Source organism: Caenorhabditis remanei, chromosome X, assembly GCF_010183535.1.
Source record: "Caenorhabditis remanei strain PX506 chromosome X, whole genome shotgun sequence".
NCBI lineage: Eukaryota > Metazoa > Nematoda > Chromadorea > Rhabditida > Rhabditidae > Caenorhabditis > Caenorhabditis remanei.
Window position 1 is genome coordinate 15569953 of NC_071333.1, and position 21466 is coordinate 15591418.

The 21466-nt window shown below is 35.2% G+C and overlaps 2 protein-coding genes across 2 annotated transcripts; one reads left to right on the forward strand and one right to left on the reverse strand.

Moving 5' to 3' along the window:
* Positions 1 to 450: 450 nt before the first annotated feature.
* Positions 451 to 3335, reverse strand: GCK72_025101 (uncharacterized protein; the record flags this gene model as incomplete). Its single annotated transcript, XM_003094440.2, has 7 exons — positions 451 to 589; positions 840 to 994; positions 1041 to 1138; positions 1211 to 1292; positions 2215 to 2343; positions 2842 to 2964; positions 3261 to 3335. The coding sequence occupies 7 exons, from the start codon at positions 3333 to 3335 to the stop codon at positions 451 to 453; spliced, it is 801 nt and encodes a 266-aa protein (XP_003094488.2).
* Positions 3336 to 16371: 13036 nt separating this feature from the next.
* GCK72_025102 (uncharacterized protein) lies at positions 16372 to 16877 on the forward strand (the record flags this gene model as incomplete). The annotated part of the gene is made up of 3 exons (XM_053736194.1): positions 16372 to 16426; positions 16568 to 16686; positions 16734 to 16877. The coding sequence occupies 3 exons, from the start codon at positions 16372 to 16374 to the stop codon at positions 16875 to 16877; spliced, it is 318 nt and encodes a 105-aa protein (XP_053579760.1).
* Between the last annotated feature and the right edge of the window lie 4589 nt (positions 16878 to 21466).

Here is a 21466-nt window from a genome sequence, read left to right on the forward strand (position 1 = left end):
AACAATAATTTGGGACAGACACCTATATAGATAATCTCCAAGGTTTGTGAAAATGTGGTGAGCAGAATAGTATGATGGCTTCTTTGCCTAACAAAAATTATTACGGAGACAATCACCGTAGAGAATATTCTGTTTTTGTACAACTGTATCAATAATTAACTTTAAATAATTTTGATGATATTATCTTTTTTCAATAATAATTTTCAAAATGTTTTATTCAAATCTCTACATAGCAGAACATGATCAATTCAGCAACACTACCAAAATAACCAAATAAGATCAATATCACAAAATCACTGGAAGCAGAATTTTCAAATTGAAAAACCGGGCAGCTACAGTATGGTGCAAGATAGTACAAGCAAATGGAAGAACAGGAATAAACCAATACAACAATTCTAATTCTATTCCCATTCGAGATCAAATTCAAGCATTATTAATTATTGTTGTCTATCACATCACAATGCACACTTTGGAGTCTTCCATTCTTCCTCCCTTCTTTTCCTTTTTCTTCTCACTTTTCTTCTCATTCACCGCTTCAAATATCATATTCTCGTCGGATGATTTGTCGGATGACTTCGAACGTAGCATACTGCAAAAAACGAATTTTGGTGTTTGTCAATACTCTGGCGGAAGTGGAGAAAGGACAGAAAAAAAAACAGTTTTCCTAGAGGTCTACGTGAAGTACTTGTTTGTTTTTACTAATTTTGTCAACAATGTTGTGTCCCCCCGAAGGGTCTCTAAAACCATTCAGTGTCTAGAGTTGAAGTGTAAATATAGAAGGGTAAAGTTGAACAAAAACTATCAATAGATAAAATAGGAATGATGAAATTCCGACTCACTTGGCAATTTTAGACATCCTTCGATTTCGAACTGGCCCAGATTTATGGAGAGATATCACCATCTGGGTTAACACCTTCTTAGCATCTGAAGAGTTACTAGAGCTGATTTTTAGGAACGAGCATCGTGTCCCCAAATCTTGAGCCAATTTCTCCCCCTAAAAATTTGAAATAAAAATGAATTTTCCACTACAGCCTAGGCACCTGGTCGAGTACTGAAGTCACGTTGTCATCCAAACTTTTACGAATTTGTTCCATCGAATAGTGTCTCTTCATACCATCTCGGTCATCTGATTCATAGCCTGGAAAAATAGAAAATAGATGCTCGATCAGGTGTAACGTGTGATTCATAGAGAAAAAAAACTATTTCTAACCTTCTGATGTGGAATTTGTATGCTGTGATGCCGTTTCCTCGAGGATGACTTCATCGGAGTCACAGACAAGGAGAATTGGTAGCTGAAAATTAGCTGTTAGAGCTTTTTTCTTCCAGATTAGTCAGATATAGCCGGTACGGATTCAAAAATGGGTACTGTTTTTACAACACAATCATTTGAAAAATTTCGAAAATTTAGAGTATAAGTGCGATCACACATATTTTTACGAAAAAAATTCTGAAATTCCACATTTTTTCAATACATGTTACAAAACGGTCCGACAAAATTTTTGATTCCGGCCCGGCCCGTGACAAGTTTTTTTTCTTTTTTTTTGTTGCTTACAGACGTTTTTTGTGTCTTTATGTCATTGCCTTTTACCTTATTGGGTTACCAATCCACAAAAGTTTCATGTTTCCAATTTTAAAGGTAAATATCATGTTACATCTACAAAAAACTCCAAAAAAAGTGTTTCAGAATGTTTACACTTCTGTCCCCCCACTTCAACTCTTATGACACATTCCTCTATGTCTATGAACCCATGATCCATCAGCTGTCCGACACAGAAAATTAGGAGGAAAAGAATTGAGAAATCAACTTTTCTCTAGCAGCGGCGCGGATGGTATTTACTCAAAGAGCAACCCGTTCAAACTCGCAAACTCTCGTCGTCTTGTTAGGCAAATAATCCAAGTGGCACAGAGGTTTTTTACAGCTCTTACTGTTACTATTCCTGTGACATTGAGATTTTTTCATACTCTGTCTCTCTTCACAGCTGTCATCATATGTTTAATTGAAATTCACCCAAATTACTTTTAAACTTGAAGAGCCCTGGGAAACGCCAATTCAACTCCCAATCACGCTTCTCTTGTGCTCTTATGGGAAAACGTGTGGTGTAGGGAGACACAAAAAGAATTCATATAGATAATCCTTGTAATTTCCGTTGTCAGGCTCAGCCGCCAAAACAGAAGCCCTTGAAACTCGACAAAAAAAGAGATAGAGATGCTCACGTTTTTTCGATTCTGAAGCGGTTGGATCAATGGATGGAGTGCTTGAAGAGAGTCGATGTTAACAGACGAGTAGTAGAGGATAGCGTAGTCAGCATCCGTCAGAGCCATCTCACGATTTCCGGTTCGTGCCTGAAATTTTAAGGACATATAATTCTTTGTACTAATTTCGGTTACTGATAAGAATAGGTATTTGTCTGGTCGAGTGGTCAGAACCGTGGGAAAAAAGGGGAAAAATGGAGAAATGGTCAGAGAAACCGTGGGAAAAATGTTTTCTCGAGATATCCGTTCGCTTCAAAACTTGTATAGTATGTTTCTAAAAGTTGCACTATCACAACTTATCCATGCAAAACTATATGTCTTGTTCCCACTTAAAAGATTCCACAACTGATCATTCATTAGTAAACCCCAACCGGAAAGTGTTCCTTGTCTTTGCGGCAGCACAAGTGTTTCTCACATTACCTTTCGCCCTCTCTCAACCAATTTTTTGTGTACCAGACAACCGGCTGACTGCTCCACAACTATTCGACAGACCCATCAAATAAACATTCTAAGACTTGTGAAAACGATATTTTCAAATGACGATAGATGAAAAATAGCTGGAAAATAACAAGCGGAAAGATCACTAACCAATCCTGGATCGGTGATTTCGACCACTTGCTCGGCTCCCATATGATCTACAGTAAGATAGTGAACATCTGGATAGTGAACATGTCTCTCGTACTTGGTTGCAGCATCACACAATTGTTTGAACTGAAATAATATATTCAAAAATGGAAAAAGATGATAAAAATGATGGAAAATAAGAGAACTGTGTGGGTGAAAACAGAAACGATTTGCATCAATTGAACTCTGTTACCAAAGAAGATCAATGAACAGTTCTGTAGTCTGTAGTGACAAAATGTAAATAGTTCCAACTGTGACTTAAGTTTTCTGACCAAACTGTAACTTTCTCGAGAAGCCGACATAATTTGGCTAGGATTAGAAGTAGATGTGAACCTAATTTTGTTTCTGAACGTTCCCAAATTAAAAATAAAGCAGAAACTCACAAAAAGAGCTTTATGTCCTGTGCCAAGTATTACTGCTTTTCTCTCATTTTTTGATTCCTCTTTCTGATTTGTCATATCTCCAATCTGAAAAATATTAAAACTTATTCTTTCTAAAAAAAAAGTTCGCATGTAAGGTCTCACAAAAAATGAAGCATAAATTTCACAAAATGTTGAAAATTTTCCAAGGAAATCCTTGAATCTCTAAGTGCAACCACAACGACACAAAAAATAAAAAAGTCTCTGTCTCCCCCCTCTTTCTGCTGCGGGGTCGCCAGGAAGGCGAAAGAGAGATCTGACCCCGCCCATTTCTCGCGTCGCTTCTTTTTTGTCGTTTTTTTGCCGCTTGTGATCTTCATTTAGCTCTTCGCATAGAGAATAGGCTAGAAAAAAACAGAAAAGTTTGTGGACACAGATCATATGCTGACTTTTCAGAAAACAAAGTAATATGACTGGTATTTACTGAAAAATGGACTATTCAATGAGAGATGGTTTGTGGTTATGTTAGGTTTGCCATGCAATTTTTCTGTTGAAAAAAAACAGGTTGGATATTTGACGTGGTCAGTGTTCAATAAATATGTTTGCTAGCCGAACACTTTTTTAACATTATTTTGGAATTTTAATCTGCTAAATTTGCTGAAACAGATATTTTTAAGAATGGAGAAAAAATGACGATTGCTCGTATGAAACTTGATCAACAAAAGTCTAGTATCAGTTCACAAACTGCGTTTCATAGATAAGGATGGTCATTAAAACTTGCATGGAATGTTTTTTCAAGGTAAAGTGATGTCACTTTTCGAAAGTTACGGATCTTTACGAAATATTGAAAGGTGACAATTGTTTTACACGTTAAACAATAAAAATTATAGTCCAGGAATTTTCCGGATGGAAAATTTTTAACATCATAAGTCTTATGATGTATTGTAAGCAAACCCGGTTTTCAAAGTCATTTTCTACCAAACTTGTCAAAAATCGGGTTCAAAAATGGGTGCGCATTTCTTAACAAAATTTTAGGAAACTTTTGAAAAGTCATATTGAAAGTATTTAAATTATGTTTAAATTATCAAAAAAAAACATTTCAAAAAAAAATTTGATTCGAAACGGGCCGAACAGAGTCGTGCGGGCTGGGGGGCAGATCTGCTTTTAAATAGGAAATGTTCTTCTGTGCTATTTTTAAAGCTAAAAGACCAAGTTCTGCAAACTATTCACTTTATTGAGTCACATTTTCTTATCTACCTACATTACTTTCATACTTCCTCCCAAAAATGTATTCCGGTCGAAAAAAAACATTTCTCATTCAGACACTAATCCGATCATCACACTGTACATTGAATCAATTCATGAATAAGATCAGTGAACTTGAACCGAATTCCAAATTCCGATTGAAAAAAACCGAAAGAAAATAGAAAAATCGTGGGGGAGAGTGGGCAGAAGGGATGAGTAAATAAAAACATCCTCCGCAAATTGATAGTTTTGTTAAATTTCAAAAAAAACATCATAAGAAGACAAAATAGGAATTCTGAAATCTTTTCTTCTCGAAAAAACTGAATTCTAGAAAGAATTGAAAGGGTGTTTGCCTGTTGGAAGGCGTGCACGTCGCACTTTTTACGATCTATGCCCAAACAGTGTCCAGGTACTGGAACTTGTGTGTCTACTCTGTGGTTTCTAGGTTTCCGCTGATAAAAAACATATGAAAATTCGAATAGTCTACCTAAAACGTGAGTGTGCAGATCAAATACACAGAACGAGGAGTCACAAAACACGCTTTGAGAAGTTTGAGAAGTGTAGGTCACAACATTTGTTGACCCAGAGAAGGAGAGTCTTAACTGTGGTATCCTATGAGTGACGGGAGGTGAGAGGTTGAAAATTGGAAAACTGGGAAACACTTTAACACTGATTTTTTGATTTTTTTAACCGTCAGGAGTCACTTACTTCTGTCTCCTCGTTCAATTCTTCTCCATCACTCTGCGAACCTCTCATTTTGGATAGTGTTGTGTTGAGAAACCAAACTCTAAAAATTATATTAAAATTTTGTCAAAGAATGATACAGAATAGAAGAACACGAGTTTCATGAATCGAAAATATCAAACTGTTTGTTATTTTTCCGATTGTCCCCTTTGTGACCGCCGTGACAGAAAGAGACAGGACAATAAGAAACAAAGAACACAAAAAAACTGGCATCATCTATTTTTGACGTCGCCATAGTGAAATTTGGGACGGGATAGATGATGACAGAAAAAGAAGAGCACATCCTTGAGACACATTGTGTCAAAATTTAAAATTCTAGAAAAGGAAGTGGGGGACCTGAACACTAAACAATTTGAATAGAAGCCTAGAAAAGTACAGTTGTAAAAAACAACTATTTTTGTTCGAACGAGCAGAAAAATATGGAGCGAAAATCTGAGAAGCACATACGTAGGAGGTAATAACAAGGCGTAAACCAGAATATCAAAACTTGGCCGTCTTGAAAAACAAAACAACCGCGTTGTCTTAACTAAAAAAATTTGAAAATAGAAGTCTCGAGCATTTTTGTAAATTAATAACGCTGGGCGATTTGCAAGGCGGATGACTTATCTTTTTCTCCGCTTCAGAAGGTAAAGAAAGCTGATGTAAATGTATTTTCAAACCACCTGTCATGTTATTGGAGTGAATAAAAATAAAACTAATTTTAGAGAACAGAAAATGTATATTGTGACTAATTTATGCCCAAGTTTTACGACTTCCTGCAGAATGCAATATGCAGGTCAGAATATGTGAATGGAATTGATATCAAAATCAGAGACGTTGAAATCGGGGCAAAGGTAAAGAAAAAAGTGTGAAAGAGAGGAAAGCGGGTGGTGTATTTACACGGCGACTGATAAAGCGTAATTGCACACACACACTTGCACGTGGTGTAACCCCTGAAGTAAAGTGATCTGATTTTTTTCCTTATCTTTAATTATAAATGTTTCATTTTTGACATGAGAGAAGCAGGAGTACAAGGAAATAACAAATGGAGTTAGAACTCAAAAATCAAACACTTATAATTTGAAAACTGTGAAGCAAACATGGTATAATCAGATCGAAATTTTCAACAGTATGCTAACGACCGAAACTGCTAACGAAGAAGACTCCTACTTATATCTACGGAAAATAAATCAGGTTACAATATGCCTTAGATGATAAGAAATATTAACTAATTGGTAATATTCAGAAAAGATATGTTCCACCAAAATCATTTAATATGTAGTTTTGACACTTTATTTTGATACCATAATTATAAGAAAATGATCAAAATACTTGACTGTTAACAAACTACAAAACAAACAAAAATATTTAATTTCTAAAGAATTAAAGTAGACGAATAATTGCTATGGAAGTAGGGTACTTTATGGTTTAACGGGTGTTTATTTAATTAACGGGTGTTTATATAATAGACGGGTGTTTTGAGAATTAACGGGTGCAATACCAAAATCTAAGAATTAACGGGTGTTTATAAATCATTTTTCAGCAGTTTTTATTTTTTCTATTCATTCACTGTTTTATCATTTTCTGTTATTTTCTACCGTTTTACATATATATTTTTAATTATTCCGCCCGGAATCCCTGATAAGAGTCTTCTGGCATCGCCCGCGTTGAACTGCTAAAGGGTTGTTACTCAATACGTAGTACTGTAAGTGTGGAATCATTTTTAACACAGATGATCGACTGATATTCTCTATGAAATCTCATATATGTTTATTCATAGATAAAAATGAAGAACTTCAGAGAATTTAATACAAATACTTATTATTCTTCATTACTTCCATTGTCCGCTTCGCCTTCATCGAGTCGTGAATATTGATAAAGTTGGGCACCTTCTACCATTACACGTATACGTTCTGTGGTCAAAAATTGAGTATCGTTTTTATTGACATTCCAGCACCGAAAACATAATTCATTACTATACAGTGCGTGCAAAAAGTAGGACCCCCCTCGATTTTGGGCTTCCTGACAAAACCAAGAAAGATATCAAAAATCTGAAAGCGTCATCGGATTCAGGGTACGAAATAACCCTAGGAGCCAAATGTTTGTTATCATACCACTTTCAATACCCGCGCACCGTCCAAAAGTCACTTTTTTGGGTGTGCAATAAGGGTAGGACACCCTTGAAAAATCAGTGGACTAGTGGTTCTTTTTGAGTCGCGGTTGTGGCAAAATAATAAAATAATGTTTAATTTATTGTTTTTGTTGGTTTTCTATCATTTTTGTATTCTTCATCTAACTGTATTCATCTTTTTTTCTTGAAAAATGGCATTTGAGCGCACTCAGTTCAAATCTCTGTTGAAATGTTTGAATTCAGTTTGGATTAAAATTATTCACAGCTAAATATAAATTTACAGGTTTTGTTTTCGGACGAAAAAAAGTGGAATTTAGATGATCCGGATGGAAACAGATGTTACTGGAGAGATCTCCGCAAGGACCCCCAGTTTTTCAAAACGAGAAACTTTGGAGGCTGCTCTGTGATGGTGTGTGGTGGATTCTGCAATGGAAAGAAGTTGAAGTTTCAATTTATTACGACTCATGAGACTTCAGCCACTTATCAAGCAACGCTTTAGAAGACCATCGTTCCTTTTTTCGAAATAAACGACGTTCCCACACCTTTCAGCAGGACAATGTCTATATCCACAGAAGCAACTCTACCATTTTTGTTGGCTCGCTGCCAACAAAATCAAAACTCTTGATTGGCCAGCTATCAGCCCTGACTTGAACCCCATCAAAAACCTTTGGGGTATCATGGTTCGTTCCGAGCCGGGTAGATGGAAAATGGCCCTCAAAAAGATTGATTGATAATATGAACCACAGAGTCCAGAAGTATATAAGACAGGCCAAATTTGAAAATTTTTTTTCCTCGACAGATTTCTCATTGTATTTTGAGAAAATGTGAAAACTCATAATTGTTCAAATATGGCGGATTTTTGAAAAGTATGTGATTCTTAACAGAGTTACATAAACTCTCAGCTAGTCGAATTTTTCTGGATAAGTTAACTCATAGCTGAAACTATCTCTTTATTAGGATTTGATTAACAACAAGTTGGTAAGACTGGAATAATGCTCGCACAAATTTTATTAAATTAATTTCAAAAAGACAAAAACAGAAACGTTACAGTTACACTTTTGTGAAAAACAGAAAAAAATCGCGTGAAAATTAGAAAAATTCTGATTTCACGTGATGAACTCGGGCCTTCTCAAAATCGTGACTGTTACAACTCTGGGAATTATCCACGAATCGATGTGTATGAGTTTCAGAGTGCTATTTACCTGAAATTAAACGAATTGGACGTATTGACATATAAAAAGAAAACGACAAACCTCATTCTGACTAAAAAGAGCGCATTTAGATATCAACACAAACCAAGAATAACGATAGATTGATAAAAATAAAAAGTGACTCCACATACAATATAATATATCTGAAAATCTGAAAGGATTATTCTTGAAATCGTAATCGTTAAATTACCTTCTAAACACTATTGAGTAGACCAATTAGCATTAAAAAAGCCAAGTAATAGAATATGGGGATTGGAAATTATATGAAAAATCTGCAAATCTGTGGTTATTCCTTACCTGGATTCAATTCTTTTCTCTGGAATAGGCATATTTCAATGTATACAGCTGTATTTTATATCACATCGTGCAAATTTCCAATCAAGAACAATGGGAATACAACGAATCATCAAAACGTGGTTTTCTTTCCAAAATAGATTGTTTTTATAAACGTGGCAGAATTTTAAATGACAAGCCACGTTTAAAAACGTTTTTTTTTCTTTTTTTAAAGTTACACGTCATTTGTTTTGATGATTCGTTGTATTCCCATTGTTCTTGATTGGAAATTTGCACGATGTGATATAAAATACAGCTCTATACATTGAAATATGCCTATTCCAGAGAAAAGAATTGAATCCAGGTAAGGAATAACCACAGATTTGCAGATTTTTCATATAATTTCCAATCCCCATATTCTATTACTTGGTTTTTTATAATGCTAATTGGACTACTCAATAGTGCTTAGGAGGTAACTTAACAATTACGATTTCAAGAATAATCCTTTCAGATTTTCAGATATATTATATTGTATGTGGAGTCACTTTTTATTTTTATCAATCTATCGTTATTCTTGGTTTGTGTTGATATCTAAATGCGCTCTTTTTAGTCAGAATGAGGTTTGTCGTTTTCTTTTTATATGTCAATACGTGCAATTCGTTTAATTTCAGGTAAATAGCACTCTGAAACTCATACACATCGATTCGTGGAAAATTCCCAGAGTTGTAACAGTCACGATTTTGAGAAGGCCCGAGTTCATCACGTGAAATCAGAATTTTTCTAATTTTCACGCGATTTTTTTCTGTTTTTCACAAAAGTGTAACTGTAACGTTTCTGTTTTTGTCTTTTTCAATAAAAATGGTCGATTTTTACGTAACTCTTTTTGAAATTGTTTCAAAAAACCAATTTGACAGCTGACTTGAATCAGTTTCTGCAACCAGTTGAGGAAAAGTTGTAATTTCGTTGAAATTTTCTTGAATTTCTCAGAAACTCTACAATTTTTCAGTTTTCTAACTATTTTGGGAGATTCATTCAGTTTCCCCATCAATTCTTGAAATTTCGCACCTCTCAATTTTTTGTGTGAAAACTCACAGGAAAGTTGAAAATTTGCGGAAAAACTGTCGAGGAAAAAAAATTTTCAAATTTGGCCTGTCTTATATTTTTGAAATGCGTTCAGTATCGGGTTCCAAATATTACACATTTTTTTCCTCGTTGTACCCTATTTTGCTGTAGTATGAGGTCCCCGGTTCGGCCCCCAAGCCAGAATGTCAACGTGGCAACTACCCGGGTTTCAAAAAGTTGAAGCGCTCGGAGGTTCATAGGCGTACCCAAGACATCTCTTAAAACGGTTCAGATTCAAGCCGACAACGACAATGCTGGTTTTCTCCCATGACCGTACTTTTATTAGTTGTTATGCTGAGAGAATATGTGAAAATTATTTTTAATAATTCCTGTATTCCTTACACCGGAAGCATTCCTTATCAATAGGTGTGGCCCCTCCCCAAACATCTGCATTTTATATTATAGCTTATCCAGTCTGACTGTGAAAGCATGCCGTTCAAGACGCCGCAATCGTTTCTCCACTATGTCAGATATGCTCAACTTGTGTTCGGATTGTTCTCGACCTCATTCTTCTGTTTCATTCTGGTATTCTTGACAATGTTTGGGGTATTTCACTTTTTACGCTTCTTATCATCGAATTCTTATCACTAGCGTCGAAACAATGAGCATCTTACTATTCCACGAATAGAACCTCTAGAAGACGATCATACGTTAAACCATGCACGAAATCAATTAAATAAAACTATATACCAAAATTCACACAAGAATCCGCTACCAATGGTGAACAAACATAAAATCCACGAAACTGGATAATTCCTAGAGAATAGATAATTCCTAGATAGAAACTAAATAGTTCCTAGACGAAACTAGATAATGAGCTAGATAATTCCAATAGCAAGGCTCTCACTCTTGTACTGAAGTATCCAGCACTATGCTCCAGCTCAGAGATTCGCATCAACAATGTTCTGGAACTGGTCTATCACCTCAAAGATAGCGGATATCCTGCTCTAATCAAAAAATGCTGTGTTAAAAATGTTAACACACTTACAGTACTACGTATTCAGAAACGAACATTCATCAGTTATACGCGTGAGATGCTATGAGACTCTTTTCCGTGATTCCGGACCAAATAATTGGAAGTATGTTCATAAAACGGTAGAAAATAACAGAAAATGAAAAAACAGTGAATGAATAGAAAAAATAAAAACTGCTGAAAAAATGATTTATAAACACCCGTTAATTCTTAGATTTTGGTATTGCACCCGTTAATTCTCAAAACACCCGTCTATTATATAAACACCCGTTAATTAAATAAACACCCGTTAAACCATAAAGTACCGGAAGTAGTACACTATACTGTCAAAATGTGTCAACACAAATTGTGGATTCTGGAGACATCTAGATAATTATTTTGGGATATTAGACCTTTATGATTATTGGCAATTATGCCAGCATATCTCAGTTACGTAAACTAGAATGATTCGAAATATTACACATAAACTTCGAACGCGTAGTGACAAAGCCCAAGTAGTACATGACAGTTAATTTTGTGTCAATCAGTCTACACTTTATTATTCCCCTGATATTTCTTCACAGTTGGATGTGTTACAAAAATTTCTCGAAATACAACTCAGATTTTCAGAATCTCAACTTGGGTAGTACAACCTATTTCACAGGTGTTTCTGCTTATAACTTACTGTTACATTTACCAAACCTGCAACCAGCCATATACTTATATTTGATGTTTCAAACCCCCTTTACTAGAAGAATTCCACTTCTCAAACTTCAATCTTCGAATTCTCACAAATCTGTCATTTCAACTCTTTACAATCTGCATTTCTTTTACTCCAATGTTCATCCATCCGTAGCTTCATTTCTTTCTCTGTAGAATGGCTCAATTAGGGTCACAGGGAAAGGACAAAACAAGTTTTGAAACACATACATAGGCTCTAAGAAGAAAAAGAAGAGTAAGAAGACATTTCCTTCCCTTCATCATCTTTTTCTTCAATTCGGGTAGACTCCTAGGGGCCTATTCGCCGGTTCCTGTGTCCCTTCCTCTCACTTTCCATGCTTTATTGAAGGAGAGGACGTCGTCCAAAAGTGCTTCTTGTCTGTGTGTCCCGTCCCGTCCCATCTCATCTTCATGTTTTTGGAAGGGAGGAGTGACTGGTGGAGAACTACAAAAAATGGGATTATGATGAGGGTAGTGTCGATTTCCTTCCCTCTGTCCCTCATTTTTCTGCTCCACATTTTTTATGTTCTGGAAGTTTCGGTTAACTATAATACGTTGAACTGGAAACGTCAACGATATCCTGGATGCTATTCAGTCCCCTTTCTTCAGAACATCCCCTGTTCCACTTTAGTCTTCCTGACATGCGTGAGTCAATAAAGTCAACTACTACACACAAAGCCATTCATCAGAAATCAAAACTTTCGGCTAATGGCCACAAAGAAACGAAGACTAATCTGTGTCAACCTTTTTGACGGACACCCACCATAAAAGCAGAATGTTTTGAAAGACAGCCGTAAAAAAGGGAGAGCCGGAGACAAAGGACTACAACTCATAGCCGTATCAGTATTTTATCGGTCCCAAGAGACTTCCAGGAGATGTCACAAAAACCAAATATTTGGGAATGGAAGAGGTACCTATGCATATTTTCTGAATATTTTTAGTAGAAGGCTGTCTTATATAATTACAGGAGTACCATATTGCGAGATGATAGTATTTGTTTTTTTTCTTCTTCATATTTTGAATCATGTCCTTAGTATGAACTTGGAAAAAGAAAAAGAACATCTCATGTTTTCTTCATTTTTGCAACATCCTCCGTAATCTGATTTTATTTAATCTCATGACCCAACAACTTCGTATTCCATTTTTTTCCAAGACATGTTCCTTCCTAACAAACTTGTGTGCCGACAATAGCATTCTCTTAAAAAACTCATTGCAACTCCTCTTTCTTCTTCTTCTTACCCTCTTCAGTTTTGAGCAAAACTTGTTGTTCGTCCCGTTCGACCCCATAATTACTTGCTCACTAATTTCTGTTGACTGCACAAAAAAAGCGGAACACGACGTTTCTGAAAGCAGAAACAGAGAGACAAATAAGTAGTCAATTATCGGAGAGAAAAAAAAACGAAAGCATATACAGAAGGGAATAAGGATCATTCTTCTCCCTATTTAACAAGTTGTTACCTTGTCTTAGGCGGTGAATTTTTAGAGTGTTGTTCAGAAAAAATAATCAAGTCTTCTGTGAGAATTTTTTATTTCATAAGGTGCTCCGTGAGAAACTTCACTTACTTTGTCTGAATAACATTTTTTAGTATTAACATTTTTAGTATTTTTTTCCATGGGAAATTTACTTTACACGTTTTTTCAAAATTGAAAAACCAATATTATCTCAACATTTACACTTTTGAACCCTCAACCATAGTTTTTTTTCTCTCGAAGAACCATCGAACAAGTTGAAGCTCACTACGTAGTAAGCCGTGACAGGATATAACCGATTATTATGTCATAGTGAAAAGAATATTGCAACAAAACCTTCATATTTCCACCCACCCTCCATTATCTTGCTGACTATTAAAAGTTGACAACTTTTCTTTGATTGGAAAGCTGTTGACTACTAACTTCTACTATCATTATTTGAACACCAGTCGTTGAACTAATTTAATAATTTGCTCAATATTATATTCACCTTGTAGTTAATTTAATTCCCTGAATTCGAAACCACAAAAACCCACTGAAAAATGTATACCCATCCTTCTCATTCATCCGTTTGATTTACGAGGTGATCGTGGTTCGTCCTTTTTCCCCCACTCGACACGCTGTCGAACACATTTGAAAGACACCTCTCAAATCTGTTTGTGAAGTGGCACTACGAATGGCTTCTTTTTTATGCGACACAATTTTTTACACATGACAAATTTGAATCTCTGTTTTTCTTTCCGTTTTCATTGTCTCCCAATTTTGTTTTTGTACTTATTAGTGGTCTGAAATACCAGAAAGCACAAAAATGAAGATCCTTAATTTTCTGAGAAGGCATTTTGTGTACGAAGCAATTGAAAAAAGACGTGATGATGTTATACATGTTGTAAGAGTGACCTAAACTTGATTACTTAATCAAATCCCATTCTCTAATTCCATTTCTTGCGTCTTCTATTTTTCCGAATGCAATTTTCGGGCATCTCTTTTCTGTAGTGCATTTTATTCGTTATTTATTTGTTTTTGTCCTCAAGAAGTGTTAACTTCAAAATTATCATGTGTAGTTTTCTGCAATTTTTTAGGAATTCAATACACATACTTAAATGTCTTGCATTATAACATTATATTTTTGATTACAGTATCTCTATATTAGAGATTACCGGACGAGCCTGGACCTGCCAAAATCAAAAATATTCTCGGCCCGTTTTAAAACATGTTTTAAACGAATTTTGTATTATTCCAAATTTTTTTTCACTAAAAACTTAGAATACAATCAAAAGTGTAATATGTTTGTTAATTTAAGCCTTTTAACTCTGAATTTTCGAAAAATTTCAAAAATTGTGATAAAAAATTAATTCCCATTTTTGAATCCTGTCTGACCGGGCCGGCACGATTTTTGACAAGTCTGAAGATTATCCATTTCCAGAATTTTAAACATTCCCCTTTCACTTTTGAATAAAGCCGTTTCTGCAAAAACAGAAAAGTTTCAATTTCGAAGAGTGCCACTGAGAGGAAACGCATGGAGCAAAGAAAGAGGATTTAATATTTGGCGTTGGGAAAGATTAATTTCGAACCGATTTCCGAAAATGTCTAGGCCATATTTCACCATTTCACACGCCTCCCCCCTATCGCTGCCTCCAACAATTTCTGTTCAACGCGCCAACAGCTTCCAGAGCAGCCGCCAAAAATTCCTCTCGTTTACACATGCCCCACGGCTCCTTTGTCTTTTGTTCGTTTCCGTACGCTCCTTGTCTCCTCCCCCCCCCCCCAAATGCCACCAACTACTAATCTCATAAGCGGAAAGAAAGCGAATGAATTTTGTTTGTATTCCATTCCATCCCGTGTAAATGAATTCGTCAATTTTGTGCGTGAAGTCAACTTGTAGCATCAGTACTGAAGACTAGAAAACCGGATGGATGGATTGTAGTGTTAGTCTGATAGCTATTCTACGATTGATGTTCAAACCCTTTCATACAAAAGTGAGGAATACTATTTTTCATCCTCAGAACGCTTTTTCTGTTCTACCATTTCGCTTTTCAGCATCAGCAGTTTTTGGGATACTGTAACTTTGCTGGAGTGACCACTACGTCTGGAAGGTGCAAAAACTTGGTTCTGATTAGAATATTGCAACTGATTCTAAGCCGGTCACAAAGATCTTTAACATACTACAATTTTTAAAGCACAACTATGTTCAGAGAACCTTCTAAGGGTTGTTTAAAAAATATGATATGGATTCATGTTTTGGGTTACTGTAGTGTTACCAGTGCAGTAACAAGTTTTCAATGCAGAAACTTAAATCCCATAAAAATTTACATGTTCCTGTTTCTACTCTCAGAAAATTTCAATAAAAAGTCTTCCAGATGTTTGGTCTATTTTTATTGAATGCACCTCCGCTACGAGTTTTGCACCTCTTCCGCTAATTGCTCACAATGTCATTTTCTTTCTTTTTTCTCTATTCCTTCCATTTTTCTTACGTTAATTAATGAGATTTTCGTTTCTTGTGTTTCACTGCGCCGTCAAATCACGAGGGATAATTCAATTGTTGACTTATGTTACATTGGACCACATTGGACCAAAATCTGTCCTGTGATAATCTTAAATTCTAATGCTGAATTTCCTGTCTGCTTCTTATGGCCCATTCCACTATTCTTAGTGGTACAATATATCTCAATGATGTTGTTTTCTGTTCTCTTTCATTCCATTTTTTGTCACAATCTGCTACACATTTTCATTTCTCAAAACTTCCTCTACGACTTTTTTATAGCACTTTATATATATTTTTGTTCGGAAGTCAGGCTTCTCAAAGAACTAAAAATACTTCGTTCTTTTTTCTAATCTAACATTCACAAGATATATAATAATGAATAAATTATCAAGGAGCACACTGACAATGGTGTTCTTCTTCTCATCATTTTTTTTTGAATGAGAAAACCAAGTATCATTGAAAGAACAAATTGCTAGTAGTACATAAATTCAAATCTTTTTTGTTATTCTTTTTCAATTAGCAACATGAATGAGAAATGTTGCACAATGGGAGGTGGTAGGTACTTGAAATAATAAATTTCGTATAATAATTGAGTCCCTTTCTTCTGTTTCTTTCTTTTTATTCCCGTTTTCCCATTTTTCAAATTTTCCAAGACTCGCCGTCTTGCCTACTCATCATCACCATCATCATCATCATTTCAATTGTACTCTTAATCCAGTTAATCAAATTCATGATGAAGTTACGTTTCTCTAGTTCCGTGTTTTCAGGTTTTCTCTATAGAGAAGTCGCTGTTCTAGAATGCAATCATGGCGATTACAGTAAGCGAATTGTTGAATGGAGTGGCGTCCAGGTTGATTTACGGTAAGTTTGTCGAGTAAGAAAGTAGATTCAGATAGTATTTTGTTTTTTAGTTCAAAGAAAATTGAAGTTTTAAGATAAATCTTTTATTCCTGTTTTTTTTTCAAATTTAATGTTTTAGAAATGTCATTTTCTCATTTTCAGAGGGGTCGCCATGTGATAGTCATCCATGTTGGAACGAAGGAAAGTGTATGTTGAACGGGTCATCAAATTACTTTTGCGAGTGTCCACCAGCTTTCATAGGTCTACAATGTGAATACCGGGTAAGCATCCCAAATATAACAAATACTCTTCCATGTATGTATTTCAGCTTTTCGAAATCTGCCGGTCAGTCCGGTGTCGTACATCCCCTTCTCCCATCTGTGACATCGGAAGTTTCTTCGCCAACTGCTCCTTTGTCAATCAACAAGGTACGTGTAAAATAAAACACACACCAGGAACCAAAACTCATTGAATTAGTAAAAAACCACCAGTGCCCATTGTGTGGTACGCTGTAACAAATGACTGGCGAAGAAAAGGGAGAGTTTGAGGCACCGAATACTTGATGAACCCTTTCCCCCTTACAACTTCCTTTTTTCTACTAGTTTTCTTGCAAAGTTCGAACTGAGAAAGAGCGACAGATAGCGTTTGACTCAGTGTGACCTCTTACCATGTTTCTGTTTTTCTTTTTTTTTTGACATATTAGGACAGGTCTCGTTTTTTAGTTTATGCCCTTCGGGTTTCGTGTCAAATACTGCTCACACATAGTGCGACTTTTTAAGTGGATAAAAAAAACAAGACGAGATGGGTATGCGGGCGTTTAGCTGACTTGAAGACCCTTAAAAATGTCTTAACATGCAAGATCGTGAAAGTTTGCATTCATATGCGCATAAGAACGTTGTTCTGATATTTTAAAGGCACATTTTTTTGATTTGTGCATGATCATGTTATAACCGTTTGTCCAGTTATTTTTTTGGTGAAAGTTCCCTCTTCCGTTTTGTTCTCACTTCAGATCAATTCTCTATAATTCATTTTTTGTAGTAATCCAATTTGAGTTTTCACTTCTTCTTACTGCTTCTGAACACGTTGTGAGTACATACATGCTTATTTGCATTCACAGAACACCACTTGTAGTTTCTGAAAACATAAAAACTCAAAAATAAATGAATTCAAAGTTAGTTTGTTGACAGCTCATTTTGTTTTCGTGTACACACTTTTGTACTCTGTTAACGACGTTCAATTATTTTTTGTTTTTTGTCCTTATGACACTAGTTAGTTATCAGAAGGACTATTTATCTAGTCTGGGACATCATTCTTTTTAAGATCATCAGATTTCATTTAGAGAACTAATCGCACATTAAACTAAGTAATTCGTTCCTGACGTCCTCCTCTCTTATTTTTGATTTATTACGCAATCACAGCATTAGTTCGAAATCCTTTCATCCTACTTTGCATAGATTATGTATATATGTATATATGACCCCATCCAGGCCATTTTTTATCAACTCATTTGGCATGCCGATTCCATTCTACACCAGTATTTTCTCCTCTTTCCAAAGATCGTTATATGAACTTCTTCAATTGTTTTCCCCCCATCAAGTTTGCCATGTTTTCCCCATTCTTTGTTATAGTTCGTCACCACGTTTCCACGAAAAACACCCCAATTATTATTCCATCATTCTTCCTCCTCTTTCTTTCCTTATAGCTTCCTGTGCTCCACATCGCACATTCCACCGTACTTCTTGCACTAATTGGCCATGAGTGTCCTTCCACTCATCTAGGAAATTAGAACATAACATAAACTTTACTCGAAAACCCCGCCCACATCCAGACTTCTGGAAAACAGAAGTGGAGATAGTGATGTTAGAAGAAATGAGAGGAGAGGAATAAGAACAAAACCAAGAGAGCTGCTCCAAACCAAAACATTGTGAACACAAAAAAGGTGCTCCCTCCCATATTTTTCATCGCTTCACTCAAACGAAAACAAAACATAACATCCATTAGTGAAATCTGAAAGAAAGAGAAAAGAACAAATACTACCAAAAATAACTAATCGAAAGACTTCTCTTCTTATTTTAAACAATGGCATTTTCTTATACTCCCTACCATCTTTTCTTCAACCTCCCACCAAGACGATGTAAGTTTTTTGACATTTTGGGAAAAAGCCATTGGGCAACTTTTATTAGTTCCGGGTGCCCTTTTTTGGTAATATTCCGTATTACTATCCACTGATGAAATGGCCAGAACAATAGGTCCATCATTTGGAAACGATGAGTTCACAGTTAAGTCCTTACACTTGAATTTCACATATCCTATAAAAAAGAACTTCTTGGTCAAGAAGTTCAGAACACTCTTGAGACCTTTGAGGCTTACATGTCACTTTTTTTTCTGGTGCATACCTTTAAATGCGTCACCTTTCCTTCCGTTTCAAATTAGGTGTCAGTTAATGACTTATCTCATTTTGAGCTATTGGTGTTATCAAATGTATATAATCTAATAACATTTGGAAAACGTTCAGATGGACCAATCTCCTGTTTGGGCGTCATATCAAGTTTAATCCACTTCCGCTTTTTAATCCATTTAGATTCTAAAAATTTAGGAGATAAGATAAGAATAAAGTTCAAGTTTTAAATTTAATAGAAACTATACTTGCAACAAGTCTATCAGGAAATTCAGTTGATTTGATTGGTAATTTGATTGGAATCTGTCAACCTTTTTTCTTTAGAACTTTTTTCTCACAAAGTTGAATAATAGCCAGTTGACCTAAAAAATTTATAAAAGTTATCATGTTTGAAATTTTTTACGAAATACCTAGTAAAATTACATGGAAACCTAAAACTATGATTTATTGGTTCTCAAATTTAATCAAGGCCAGCGAGGCAATTCAAAGGTTTTTTTTAAGACCGGAATTTGTTTTCTTGGAATGTTTGATCTTTTTGATATTTATCCTATGTGATATTTTTCCAGAATAGTGAATATAGCTAAAATAAACACCAACAACACCTCAGCTAAAACTTAATTTTCACAGTTTTCTTGGTTCCTATTTTACGTTTTCTTTACAGGAAGCTTTTTTGTTGAGTAGGAATAATACTGACATCAAATTGGTATTCTAAAAATGTTTTTTATTTTATGATCCAATTTGAATGAACGTCGTTCATATATATATATATATTTGTATCTGTTCTGTTTTGCAATCAGCCTACATTTCCGCGTTAGAGCTTTTTGTATAATATAATTCTGAGTTTTGTATTCTGCTAAGCTAAACTTTCAAGAAAGAATTTTCCAGTTTCCCACTAGAAGAGACTACAGTAATCCCACAACTTGGAATGTAAACACTGGTGTTATTGAACTATTGCTCTTTTAGCTATCTGGTTTTGAATTTAAATGCCAAAAATTATTCGTTTCCTTCTTCGCTTTCTTTTTTGAATATGAAATTCTACTTCTTTTTGTCTTCACTCTCCCAAGGGATTTTCAAAAAATTCACTTTCCGTCAAAAGCCAAAGGGTAACAAGAATAAAAGGATTCCAGTGGATGTAGAATTCCCCATGAAATTTTTCAAAAGTTGGTTGTTCTGAAATGTTTGCGTAATCCCATTCCGATCCTTCAGTCCATCATCAACTACCAACAACTCTTGAGGAAACAAATTGGAATTTCGCTTTTCCTCCCAATATCTTTTTGTCTGTGGCCCTTCCCATAATGGGTTCATTTGGTGGCATTTCCTCGTCTTCATTTGCAAGTCGTTGACTTTTTAAAAGCCAAGAGATCCGAGGAAAAGATTTTCAAAAGACAAATTGCATAAAAAGGAGTAAAAAAGAAACAAAAAAACATTTCTGCCCTTTTATTCATTGTTTTCTATTCCGATACTATTTCACACTTTCATCATGATGTATCTGCTAGCTAAATGTGAGTTTTTTTTTTCAGAATGATTCATGTGAGTGCGTATGGGCGTCTGAAATTTCTTCAACACCATGGAAGCACTTTAAAAGGTCCCTCGTTTTTCCGCAAAAAAATGTGAAGGGAAAAATCTAATTTGCATTCAATCAGTGCAAATTGGAAGTAAACCAAAAACTTTGTTGGTCAGACAACATTGAGAAAAATGGGTTTGAATCAAAAAACCAACACAAGTTTTTCGAATAATTAAGTGTAAATTAGAGTTAATAAGTGATGTGACTTGTTTCGATGGGTTGGTAATAATTTCCTAGAACAAACGTTTTCCAAATACGGAAACTTTTATGTATTCTCTATTGTTACGTTTTATAACCACTAACCTGTTAATAATCGTTTTTCAAAAACCGACACATCCTTTCTTAACGTAAATGTGCTAATTCCTCACTACGTATTATTTTTAGTCTGACCGATTTTGGAGTTGTCTCAATCTGTTTTGTTTTTCGAACTTCCAGAAAATTTTTGTATCACGTATAGATGATCTTTCAAAATTTGTGAAAACAACTTCCTTAATTGCGAATTCTAAGAGTGCAGACAAAGATAATGGGCTTTCCTATTATATATCCGGTTGAGCTTGTCTAATACATTCTAATCTTCGAATCACAATTAGTACATGCTCATTAGAGAAAGCTCACCAACCTCTGAGCCTCTTTATATGAATAAAACTTTATAAAGGTGAAAAGGCTTCTCCTATCTATCTCATAATCGTGTCTGACATTCATACACTTTTTGGCTTCCCAATTGACGTTCGAAATTTTTTAGTCATAGATCCGGGTATTCGTTTCGCGCCACCTCTGCATTCTAGTCTTTAGTTTTTTTTTCTGTTTTGAATCTGTGCTTTGAATTTTGGTCTAATTTTAATGAGCGAAAAGTTCAAACTATTATATTCACGGTAAAGATTGGTTTTTTGTATTTTTCAGGATGCGAATAATTAGGCTTTCATACCACATCCTCACGTATTCATATAAATTGTAGGCTTGACCGAGATTTATAATTATAGAGAAATTATGTCTAAGAATTTCACTTTGTATTACTCATTTTCAAATTGTTTTCTCCCTTTCTTTGGTTCATGAGTTCAATTTCAGTTACGTGTGAATCTAAAAACACAGAAAACAGCTT